The 13,263-nt window shown below is 41.4% G+C and overlaps 1 protein-coding gene across 2 annotated transcripts in view; it reads right to left on the minus strand.

Annotated features, from left to right (window-relative positions):
- GRID1 (glutamate ionotropic receptor delta type subunit 1) overlaps positions 1 to 13,263 on the minus strand; it is a 702,415-nt gene that overhangs the window by 239,801 nt on the left and 449,351 nt on the right. For both annotated transcript variants that reach the window (XM_074339723.1, XM_074339722.1), the window contains exon 6: positions 1,799 to 1,969. In XM_074339723.1, coding sequence (XP_074195824.1) covers positions 1,799 to 1,969 — 171 coding nt within the window. The remainder of the gene's footprint in view (positions 1 to 1,798; positions 1,970 to 13,263) is intronic.

Raw genomic sequence — 13,263 nt, forward strand, 5'->3', positions numbered from 1 at the left:
ACAGAGGTAGTGAAGCATTTACCACATTTGATGATGATTAGCCACACACCTCAAAGCTGTGCCTTTGTATATACTCTTATTGGGTGTGCACCATTTTAGCATGGCCTCCACTGGATTCCCCATCAGTCCCATCCATCTCCCTTTCTCTCTGTCCTCCAGTGTGTCTGCTGTCACCAGCGAGCCTACCTGCACCCTTTAATCCATGGCACAGCTAGTAATCATAGCCTCAATGAGAAGGGCTCTCCCCTCCTCCCACCCCCAACTTGTGCTGTGCATGTTTGTGCAAAGGCAAATAGCCCCCCCTTTGCTCAAGCACAAGGAGTACAGTATGACTATGCAAGAACTGAACAAATGGATGGGGGGAAATGGGGCAGGGTGGGGGCAAGGCTGGCATGTGTTTGGAGAAGGCCCTGCAAGGAGAGAGACTGGAGAGCCCCTCCCAGGGTCTGGCTCCACAGTGAGTGAGGGGTCCCCTCTCCCTTTGTCCTGGGCAGGGATGTGGGGATGATGGTCTTGTACTGCCTGACCCACCGTCACATTCTATTTCTTTTCACGTGGAGAGTGGGGGTGATAAATACAAAGTAATACTGAGAGGGATGTACTTGACCCTCGCCTCTTCTTCCAAACTCCAGGACAGAGGAAAGCAGAGCAGACCAGCAGCATCCAAAAATATAAAACCTTACATCAAGCTCCTGCCACTCTTCCTGGCCCATATGCTCAGGGTTCTCGAGTCCACGGGTCCTGCGGAGGCCTTTGGTCCACTCTCTTGGCCAACCCTTCACCACCTTAGAAAGACCCAAACATTCTGAGGGCTCCCTGGAGCAATGGACATGGAGAATGGGAATTACTCCAGCAAAAAATCAGGGGTGGGACTGATACTCAGGTGGCAGATACAGCCTATCTCTGTCCTGAAAACCCGATTTCCACTCCTCATGCCTGGATGGGTGTAAAGGAAAAACTAGGCTCAAATACAGAATGGCAAGCACGTCATATGCACAAACTTCTGGGCCATTTTTACAAACCCAATTGGGAGAAATTTCCTTGTTACGTGGCTCCCACTAAGCATCAAAAGAAAGTTTTCTCATGCATGATATTCTTAGTGGAGAAGCAGATTCTAGGCTGCCAGTGGACAGTTTATACAGGGCTTCACTGTTACACCCAAACATCCCAGAGAAAACCACCTCTCACAACCAGTGCACAGCTCCACGTCCTACTCCCAGGCTGCACCTCGGCCAAAGGAGTGGGGGAAAGACTGACCATAAACACTCTGTACCTCTCGTCCTGGAAGGACTGAAACAGGTGGGCAAGTGATGATCCTGCCCTCTTGCCTCTCTTTGCTCAGCTGGGTCTCCAGCAGTCCTGGCTGACCTAAGCCTCAGGATTCAGCAGATGAGTGGGGACAGTCCCTAGTTGCTTCCCAAGAGCCATGTCCATACCACTGACTTCCTACAGGGAATAACCTACAATAGATTTAAATGATGACCCCCCCCACAGGGGGCTGCATCCCTTCCCTGGCCGTTGATCCCATCCCCAACAAAACAGTCATCACAGAAGCCTAAGAGACAGGAATCTCCTTACTCCCTAAGCATGTCACTTTTAAATACAGAGGCACCCAGTGAGCTATACGACGTGTCTGCTGACAGTGGCCATAACTGCCTGCTAATGCTCTTCAGAGGCACTGCCCTGTTGACTGGTTTCAATGTTGGTAAATGACAGAGTTCCGGTGATTATAGTGGTGGGCCAGCCATGGGCCTGGGTTAGACTCACTGCTGGAGGGAGCTGGGGGGCGGGCACTGACCTGTAGCATCTGGAGGTAGCCTTCCTGGGGGTCACAGAGCAGGGAGGAGATGCGGTGGTTGTTCCTCATGCATTTCTGGTTGTCCTTTGCAGACGGGAAGATCTGTCGGACCACGGTCATCCTGCCCAGGGCGCTGTGGACCAGATCCAGAATCTCGGGGTCGCTAATTTCCTGAGAAGATAATCACACACACACTTACCATTGACTCAGGAACTTTCTCTGCAAAAAGCCTATCAGTTGCCGACAGCCTGCACAGCAGATGCCAAAGGGGTTAAGGGATTGGGCCCAGGTCACACAGTTCATTAGTTGCTTGTTTACAAATATCACTTGCTAACTCTAAAATGCACACAGGATTATTCAACATCTTCCCCGAGGCTAGAAAAGGATGTCTGCAGCTAAACCCCCAATGTATTGGCTTCCACGTGATCAAGCTCTTAAGAACCGGAGCTGTCAGAAGTCATGGTAAGCATTAGCTGGAAGGAAAGGCTAAATTTTCTGTTGGGAGTCATTGATCTGATTTAGGCAAGGAAAACTGGTTTACTTTGACATAATTGACCAAAATACAATGCATTTCCTCTAATTCTTTAATAATTAGATTCATGTTTTAAAAAGATTTGCATACAAATTTTGAAAATATGTCCATTCGTTCATTCATGGCACAAAATCTACCCAATATCTCTGTGGTTTGTTCTGTGCTAAGCACTAGGGACACGGCCGTGAATGAGTCAGGACTAATCCCATCCAGTGAAGCTCAAGGTCATCACAGGATGAAATATGCTGATGATGTAATAAGGAAATATAGAGGCAAAGGAAACCCATTGTGCTTTCCATGTTAGAGCGTGTGATAAGCTCTTTATATACATTATCTCATTTGGTGCTCACACCAGCCATAGGAGTTCTATGAGGTAGATCCTATTATTATCCCATGTAAAATGAGCGCTCTCAAGCACAGAAATAGCCAAGGGAGCCAGCCACACGGAGCTCTTTCCAGGACGAGGCTTCTTTGAGGAATTAACACAGAAGCTGAACCTGAAGGATGAACTTGTCAAGCAAAGTACTTGCGTGTGGAGGTGGGGGAGGTGGCTGTGCCAAGCTGAGGTAGTGGTGTGGCTGCTGAAGGTGGAGGAGGAGGCTGCCAGCACCCAGTTCTGGGTGGAAGCTGCAGGATTGGTGAAACGCCAAAGGCTTCCCCGACCTGGGGAGCGGCAGAGCCACTGGCAAAAAGGAGAAGTGGCCCAAAGCAGACCTGGAATTGTGTCCTGGGCCAGCTGCTGGAGTTGGGGAGCAGGGGGGGTTGGTCAGTAAAGCCGGCTAAAACACCCACACTAAGGGAGATGGGAAGCCCTGGAAAGGTTTTAGGCACCAACAAGCCACATTCAGATTTCCTTTTTTAAAAATTTCTGGCAGCTGTATGGAGAGAGGATTCCAGAGGCACAAAACTGCTCTATGGCTGGGAACAACTCAAGAACTACGGAAAATGGAAGGTCTCATGAACCAAGTTGTGGGTGAGTCAGGTGAAGAAAAGCTCTAGTTCACTGGCTGTCTCTAAAAAGTGACCAAATTGGTGGTTGGTTGCAAGTCAAGATTTTAACTGTGAATAACCATGATTTCAAATAGGTCTTCGATATTCCTTCTTGCAGATGATACAGTCTAGCTTTGAGAGAATCAGATGGTGTAAACGGAGCTAGTGAGGTTAGAAATTAGTGAGCATGTGTTTTACAGTCAGTTAAATAAGAACATAACAAGTTTAAGGGTAAAATGGTAAACATCGTATTTCAGGAACTGTCTTAAAGGAATCTGATGTGAGGCCAAAGATGGTCAGTTGAAACCACATGCTAGATCTGGGAGAAAACAAGAAAGAGTTGCATCCTTTGGAATGATCAATAGTTCCCAAGTATGCTGAATTACAGTAATCACAAAAGAATTAAAATGTTATTATATATTGAATCTGGGTTTAAACCACTGACCTTTGTATTTCAGACAAAAGTCTGTTTAAGAGGAAATGATCTTGTTGGGTGGGGACCAACTGATAATCAAAGGTGGGAAAATAGGTGAGATGGGCCCAGAACCCAGCTGGATTCCAGGAACCAGAGCAGAGAAGAGAATCCAGCATGGGCCTCATGCTCTGGTCTGTTCCTAGCTGCCCTGCTAAGGCAGGCCCAGGCCCAAGCATAGACTAGCAGGATGAGAAAATCACATTCTGATCTCACACTAAGAAGGACTGTGAGAGCAATGAGTAGGGTAGTTATGTAGCTTTACTTTGAGAATGGATATACAGGGTCTGGGGAGGGAATTTTATTTTATCTAGGAAAAAAACATGAGGTCATGAAAACACAATCTGAATTACGCACAAGGGGTTAATCAGAGCCAGCACACCTTGGAAAGGAAATGGATGTCACATAACTTTGCTTTTCTCACTCTTGATGGCAGAGGCCACCATAAAAGCTCTTTTATTAAACCTCCGAGTCCTCAGCTTCCTAGAGGGAGAGTCAGTGGCACTGAGCACTCTCCACTGGACCCCGAACAGGACCCTGGAAATCTGTAGGGAGCCTGACTTACAGGACACACAGTACCTCTCTGTAAGTGTAACTATCACTTCCCTGGCAACCTGCGGCAGCACCTGAGGTGAGTGAGGCAGGGCAGCCATGACATAACCAGCGTGCTCAGGCCCTAACCCCTGCTGTCCTGGTCTCCAGACTGTTCCTTCTTCATTCTGCCTACCCAGGACTCCTTGAGCGCTTGGCACAGTTCTCCTGACTTATTAGCTGCCACATGCCTTCTTGCAGTCAGGATCTGCTGGATCTCTGGAGACCTTCCTGTCTCCCATGGCTCAGTTCTCATCTATTCACTCTGGGGGAAAGCACATATTCTGTCTGCCAATGCACTGCTACCCACCTGCCTCCCCACGACTCTGGGCCTACACTTAGTGTCCAGTACAGAGATAGCTGCAATCAGAACCTAAGAATCCACAGAAGCAAGGCCCCCGGATCGCTTGGGGGAGGGGAAGGGGCATATAAAGGGTCACTGCTTCTCCCAGAGGTGTGTGCTGTGCTTTGGAGAATTCCAAACCAGTGTCATCAGTCAGTTCCAGCAGCTCCATGCCAGGCCCTCTCCGGTCCTGTTGGTCCCACTGGGTCCCTTCAGTGTCATAGGGGTGCAGGCAGGGATCTGCTCACTCGCTGTTCTCCTGTCAGGCATTGCCTCCAGGCTGCACACCACGTCAGCCCCTGGACCGCTGAGGGGGCCCAACCTCTGGGTTTCTAAGGGTGCAGAGGGCAATCCAAGCAGCCAATTTACACAACCCATTTAGAAAACGAACTTGCCCTTTGTCCCAGGGAACATTCCTTCCAGATAGTGCTGTTGACCAGCAGAAGAAGCAAGACAATGAGTATATACTGAGTGACGTCCACTGACCTCACTGAGGTCGACAAGGCAGCTGAGCGGACCACAGTAACATGTCAACCCAGATGCTCACTGGAGTGCATACGCTCAAAACAAATCTTTTCATTGTATTATTTTTTACAGTTTATATTGTAAAATATATTTAACTCACAAATATTACACACATTAAGTATGAGTAATAACATGATTTCAGTGTGCCTGCTATCAAGCTAAGAAATAAAGTATAACCTGCATCCTGGTCAGACACCTCCTCCCCAAATGCTTATACTTGGTCTTCAGTGAGAGCCTGCCTTTGTCACACTCCGACTAAGTATGTAACCCAAGTAATGTGTTGTTTAGCTTTGTGTAAACTAAATGGTCTGCATGCCCCCTGCACTTGTTTTGATTCAGTGGCTCAGCTGTGTGTCAGGATCACCTGAGAAGTGATAAAATCTCAGAGGTCCAGCCCTGTCCCACGTCAACAAGCAAAGCCTCTGTGTTCTCCATTAGCTCTCCAGATAGTCCCAACACTTGCCAGCATTTAAAACACACTGATTAAACACTAAGATTCTGCGACCTATTCATGGCGATGGCTGCCGCTCCAGTGTATTCATTGTCACAGCTGCACACAATCGCATTGTATGACTAGGCCAGCATTTATTTACTCTCTTGCCCATTACCATTTGAATGCTTTCATTTGATTGCTATTATAAACAAAGCTTCCACATATATTTTTCTCGTGTATGTGTCTTGGTGCACTTGTATAAGAATTTCTCTAGGGTACACACCTCGAACAGAATTCCTTGATAGGAGAGCATGGACATGTTCTAATTTCCTAGGTGATACCAAATTCCCCGAGTGATTGTACCGATTTATAACTATGTGTGAAGAGAGTTCCTGTTGCTCTGAGTCCTTGCCTGCACCAGATATTGTACAACTTGCTAATGTTTGTCAAGCCGGTGAATATGAATTGGTACATCACTGGATTTTAATTTCCACTTTCCTAATTCTTAATAGGGTTAAATATCTTTCATATATTTATGAATCATTTATGTTTCCTTTCCTGTGTTTGTGTCTTTTGTCCATTTCCATCAGATTGGGTCTCTTGCATACTGATATGAGCTTTTGTTTTGTTTTTTAACCCTGGATACTAAGTTTTTGTCACATGCTACAAACATCTTTTCCAGTTTCTAGTATGATCTGTAAAACTAACCTATAAAGTCATCTAACCCGGTGTTTTCTTTGTAGAATTATTGTTATTATTAATTAAATTTCTTTATTTTTATAGAGATTTTGTTTGCTTTTCCTTCTTTGTCTTAAGTCATTTGTTTTTTCTAAAAATTCAGCTATGTTGTCCACACGTTCTAGTTGAGTGGCATAACTTGTTCACAAGGACACTCTACTTCTTTTACTCTCTCTAATGCACCTAAAGATATGTGCCCTCATCCATTTCTAATAGTGCTTATTTGTGCCCTCTTACTTAGATGCTAGAAGTTTTTCTATTTTATAAATCCTTTTTTAAAATAAGTTTTGGCTTGATACTCTTTTTGTGTTTGTTTTCTACTTCATTAATTTCTACTCTTATCTTTATTTTTATGCTTTCTTTTGATTTATTTAGTGATTATTTTCCCAACATTTTAGGTGTGAAGCACAGCTGATGAATCTTACATCTCTTGTTTTTTTCTAACAAAGCATTTAAGATAATAAATCTACACCCAGCACTGCTTTAGCTGTGTCCCACAAGTTATCATGTGTATTAACTGTATCATTCTTTTAAAATTCCATTTTGGTGTATAACTGACCCATGAGTAATTTACTACGGATTTTTCAAAACTTTTCAAACATGAGGGTATTTTTTTTAGTAATCTTCCCATTGATTCCTAACGTAAATGCCTTGTGACCTGAGAATGTGGACTGGGTCATGCTAATCCTTTAAAATGTATCGAGCTTTTCTTTGGAGCCTATCATGTGGTCAGTTTGCATGAATGTTTCATATACATTCACTGTCCAGTTGCTGTGGATTCAGTGGTCTATTGTTAGGTCCATTATGTCAGGAATTTGTCTATTTCTTTTTGGATTCACTCCATATTTTCAAAAATTTAAAAAACAAATATTGAGGTTTTTGTTAGTTACATACAGGTTTAGAATTATAACTCCTTGCTGAACTAAATATTTTATCATTATTTGTATATCCTCTTTATTTCCAGTAGTGCATCTTGCCCCATCGTCTATTGTGTCTGGTATTAATACAGCTGCACTAGTTGTATTTTGGTGTGTAAAGCTTGCTCTAACTTTTTTCATCTCTTTGCTGTCAATCTTTTTTTGTCTCACATTTTAGTTGGGACTTCTGTCAACAAAATATACTGGACTTTTTTATATCCATCTTTAACTTCTTAGTAGAAACCTCAATCTGTTTATATTGGACTATGATTACTTATATATTTGGAGTGATTTCTACCATATTATTTATATTACATATTTTACCATTTCTTTTTTCTTCTTTCTCTTTTGCTTCACCTTGGAATAATTATTTCATATTTTCATTATTTAACTCTCTTTGGAAAGTTATATTCTCTATATTATTCTTTCATTGGTTATCTTAGATATTTTAATATAAATACTTAACAAAGTGTGAAGTTAAACAGTTTTTTACTTTCTTTTTCAATGTTTATCTCTAATCAGTATCATCCCAACTAATGTGACAACAATGTCCAGTATCTTAATTCTTTATGCCCTCCTATTATACATAATTTCATTGTTTTATATAGTTACTGTTTGTCTATTGAACCAATATCTATTAATATATTTGTTAGACATTCTTTTCTGGACATCAAACCTTACATTTGTGATCATTCTCCTACTCCTGAAGTACATCATTTATAATTTCCTTTAATGTGGGTTTGTTGGTAATAAACTTAGTTTTTGTTTGCCAGAAAATATCTTTCTTTTGATTTCATTCTTGAAATGTCAAATTCTAAGTTGACTACTAGTTTCTCTTAGCACATGGAAGATGATATGACACTGTCTTCTGGCTTCCAATTTTGTCCAGTGTATCAGTTTCCTATGGCTATAACAACAAATTGCCACACGGACTCACTCCCTCTAGAGGCTCTAGGGGAGATTCTGTTCCTTGCCTCTGGCAGTTTCTGGTTTCTTGAGTGGTAGCCACATCACTCCAATCTCTTCCTTTGTGGCTTCTCTTCTTCTATACCTAAATCTTCCTTTGCCTCCCTTTTTTAAGGACACTTGAGATTACATTTAAGGCCGACCAAGATAATCCAAGATATTTCCCATCTCAAGATCATTAACTTAACCACTTCTGCAAAATATCTTCTACTGTATAAGGTAATACAGCTTCTCGGGATTAGGCCCTGGATGTCCTTGGGGACAATTATTCATCCCGTTACCTCCAGTTATTAGGAATCATTCTAACTGGCATTCCTTTGAAGATGACCTGTGTTTTCTCTCTGAACACTACTGTTGACTGCTCAGTGATCTATTTAAAAATATTTTTAAATATATCGTATCAAGCTTTTTAAGGTCTTTTCCTTTTTGAGAGTGTCATTCAGGGTAATTATACTTCTATATATTACTATACATTGTATATAAAATTTTCATTCTTTATCATATGACCCTGCCCTTTTACTTGGACAGACACCCATCTCCCAAAAACTTCTCATACGTCTTGGCTGTGTGACTGACTAAACCACAGTTGTAGTGCTAAAATTTATATTTGCATTATTGACTGCCAAGTTCATTGTCATTAATATTAGAAGGAGGGCTATTTCTGAAGATCCCAAGAGAGGTGTGTGCAACCTTCTCCATTTGGTCAAATTCCAATTGCGTTCTTGAATCATCTCATTATTGTGGATGCAAGAAGGTAAATACTCGGCAGGTTCCGCCTGATTGTGTTACCCACCCTGAATTTCCCTGTTAGCTTACCCATAAATCTTCTCACATCAGTACTGCTCATTTAAGAGATCATCTCTGTGACAGATAATCGAGACTTGGACCAGGACGGTTGCAAATGGATCATCTTTAAAGAGGTAATATGTAGGATCCAGAGTCCATAGAGATTGATGAAAGTGGAATAGAGTGATAGCAAAGTACTGCTGGAACCAGCTGCTTTTTCAGGGGAAGGATATTGTTTAATAACAAAAATATTGTAACAACTGAAACAAGCAGAGAAGAGAACAGGATGGAGTTCCCAGTTAACATCACATTCTTTTTCCTAGTCATCAGGGGGAGGGAAAGACTCTTCTGTGCCTTGTTACACACTTAAAGGAAGATTTCTATAAAAAGAATAAAATGTGACACTTCCTTCATGCACTGAATAATAAAAATACTCACTGCCTCTAATTTGGTACTAAGAATGTACATTGAAGCTTAGACAATCTTTATTTTTCTCAAATAAATTATTAGAAAACCTCTAAAAATCTCTAGTTCACTTAGAAGGAGTTAAGACTAAAGAAAAGTTAAATGAATTCTAAAGGAATGCCATCCTCACAACCTCCCAGAAAGCACATAATTCACTGATTTAAAGCAAAATTGTCCTTAGAGAGCACAGTAAGGAACAGAAAGTGATCTGATTGTCTCCATTCAGAGGCAACAAGTATCTTCAGCAAAGGTTCCTGGCTGGCTTCAAGGGGACTCCCTATTACCCTTGCCAACCCACCCCCCAAAAAAGTAAAGTATACAAGTATGCATTTTCCTATGCAGAAATTCCATAGTCTGTATTGGATTTTCAAAGAAACCTTTAACTCAAAAAAGGTGATAAACAACTGGTATGGAAGCTAGTAACGATTGTTAAAGTCCTCCTTGTTGCTAACTATGGGAAAAGTAAAAACAGTGATAACAACATCCACAGGACAACTTGGAGACATAGGAGTTTCAGGATCCACCAGACTCAGCTGCTTCTTCCTCACTTCCATTCAGGTCTCTGATGTAACAATAACAAAAATAGAATCAAAGAAGTAGTAGAATTTGTATGATGAACTACTATGCAACTATAAAACTGACTGAATAAGTCACAGTATTACATTATTGCCTATACACATATAGTTAATAGAGTTAAGGAAAACAGAAAAGAGCAAGTTACAGAATGAAATATCAAGTAAGGTATATTTATAGTAGACATATATGTAATAGCATAATATAAACTTAAATTTAGCAAGACTCACCAATTTCAGGAGAGTGGGGGGGGCCACTGGGGAAATAGAGGGGATAACAAACAGATCTGCTGCCTATCTCACAGTCGTGTCCCTCTTCTTTTGTGTTGGCATAACTCTAGTATGAACAGGTGCCCTTCCCTCTACCATGGGATTCAAGGTGGTGGGAGGAGACCCTGATACCCCAAACCAGAGGTACATTGCTTGGTCTGAGCAAACCTGAGTGGTCCTATTACTTTAGGCAGTTTTAGGAAGGGGTAGATGACTTCATTTCTGGTTGTTGAGGTATGAGGGGGTTCTCCTTGGGGAGTTCTGAGAAGGTTTGCTCGATCCTAAAAAGAAGAATGTAGGTTTTTCTACCTCTGGAGGTTTTGTTTTGTTTTGTTTCATGTGTACAAAACAATGTAATAGTTAGAGATTTACATCACTCACAAAGTGATGACCCCCTCCCCCAATGTACTACCCCTATGACATCATATAGAGCTGTTACAATTCCATTGACTATATTCCCTATGCTGTACTCCACATCCTGTAAGTCTATATATACTGGGGGTGCCAAAAAAAAATGTATACACATTTTAAGAGATGTTATCTTGTACGACTTTTCAAAGTTGAATTGAATTATGGTAGCAACGTGTAGTATGATGTTTGTGCAAAAGATGGCATTAATCAATTAAATGCTAGCATCACCATGCGACAGGCAGGACAGTCAAAGAAAATGGCGGAAGCATGGTTATCATTCGCACCTCCACCAAGATGTAAGAACTTACCTCGATGAGAATTTGCCAGGACAATGGATAGGACAAAGAGATGCAGTTGAGTTTCCCCCACATTCTCCTGACTTAACATCCCTTGATTTCTCCCTATGGGAGCCTCAAAGGATGTGGTGTGCCATAGAAACTGGTTACATGGCTGTACTTAGGGAAGGAACAGCATGGACAGCAATACAAGTGAACACTTTGGTCAATGTTGCTCAAGGAGTAGTTCGCCGTAATCAGAATTGTTTGGATGCTGATGGTAACCAGTTTGAGCACCTCTTGTAGTTGCAGAAGTCAAATGTGACTTGTATTCATCTTTTGTTATTGGTATACATTGAGTGTTACATTTTTTAATGTAATATACAGTTTTTCCTTTCTTAAAATGTGTATACATTTTTTGGCACCCCTGGCATATTTAATTATAGTTGACATTCAATATTATTCAACTTCTTATATATGGAATCTAAACAACAGAATAAATGAACAAACAAAACAGAAATAGACTCAGAGATATGGGTGGGGGGGAAACTGATGGCTGCCTCTGGAAGTTTGAATCATAGGGAGATTCCACTTGAGGGCATGCTCAGCACACTGCACACAACAGACAGAGAGTAGTCCTAAGAATATTATTTAGCCTCTGAATCACCCTGCCCTGTAATCTCAGGATCTGTGGCTCAGAGCCTTCTCTAAGGTAATATAATAAAATCTCAGACCATTTAAGGAAACTGGATTCAGATTTTTCTGTTACTTATAGACAAAAACTGACTGATACAGAATTTAATGGGACTGATAAGTGGGTACAGAGCAGATTTCAAGTATGTCTCAAATGATCAATTTAAAAAAAAAATTGAGAGCTCAAATATGTCAACATTTGAATGGTGAACATGTACGTGTTTGCCATAACATGCTCTGTATCTTTTAAGTTTCTTACAATTTTTTTTTGCAATTTAAAACAGAGAAAGAATCATTGCAGAAGTCTCACTCCAAGTCTGTTTGAGTAGCAAAGAAGATAATTTTTTATAATGAGGAGAAATCTTCAAAATAAAAAGGATCTCGTTTTTCTAAATATACATTTTGGCCAACTATATGCAAAATTCACATACAAACAAATATTTGTCTGATCTTTAAGACTTCAGTAAAATTTCTGAATCTGATGTCACGGGAAAATGTTTTTAAACATTTATATAGAGCTCTACACATATAGGGCTATGTAATCTCATTATTAGTCATTTCCTTTTATTCCTTAGAAAGACCTAGATCTATCAAATATCTGTGTGATACCAGCATCATTACCACTCTGAAGAAATAATAAAGTTTATTTCCCTCCTAAAAACCATGGTGTCAGTAATCTAAAGATGATAGTTTAAAAAAAAAAAAAAAAGCTTCACAGACAAGGCTGGCCTGAGAGAAGTTGAAAAAACAGAAAGAGGATTCAATTAAATTGTGATGAAAGAATGACTCCCACCAAAGTCAACAGGGTTTTTAGACTGTCTGCTGTGTTCAGAGCCCTATGGAGAACTTAAGGCAAGGCAAGCCAAGGCTCCACAGAGAAGACAGGGACATCCTGGTAAGGAAGAGAGAGTAGGAGGAAGCTGCCAAATTTTAGAGCCGGTTATATTTCCAGGACAGAGAACAGCAGAAGGAGAGCACATTATGAATGGTTTGTTCTGACCAGGGACATACTCTGTCTCATTAGTCATTCTCTAAATACTCATGAAGTATGTGATTTCTGGTCAAGATAGCAGAGTAGGTAAACACTGTGCTCACCTCCCCTCAGGACCACATCAATTACAACTGAACTATTGAATAACCATCATTGAGAATCGCCTGAAGTCTAGCTGAACCAAGCCCTACAACTACAGACATACAGAAGAAGCCACTTCAAGACTAGTACTGGAACCCTGGGCTGGGGAGCCTGGTGTGGGGCTGGGACCCTCGCTTCTCTGGGGGGCACCTCTGCAGCAGAGATACCCCTCCCAATTTTTAATTGTGGGCCCAGCCAATTCCACATCTATGCCCCTCCTACCATTAGGTGGCTTCTTGTATGTTCTTAGTTGCAGGACTTCAGTTCAGTTGGATCAGACAATTCTCAGTGATGGCTGTTCTGTAATTTACTTGTAATTTTGATGTGGTCATCAGAGGAAGCAAACACAGGGTT

Source organism: Rhinolophus sinicus, linkage group LG07 (assembly GCF_036562045.2).
Source record: "Rhinolophus sinicus isolate RSC01 linkage group LG07, ASM3656204v1, whole genome shotgun sequence".
Lineage (NCBI taxonomy): Eukaryota > Metazoa > Chordata > Mammalia > Chiroptera > Rhinolophidae > Rhinolophus > Rhinolophus sinicus.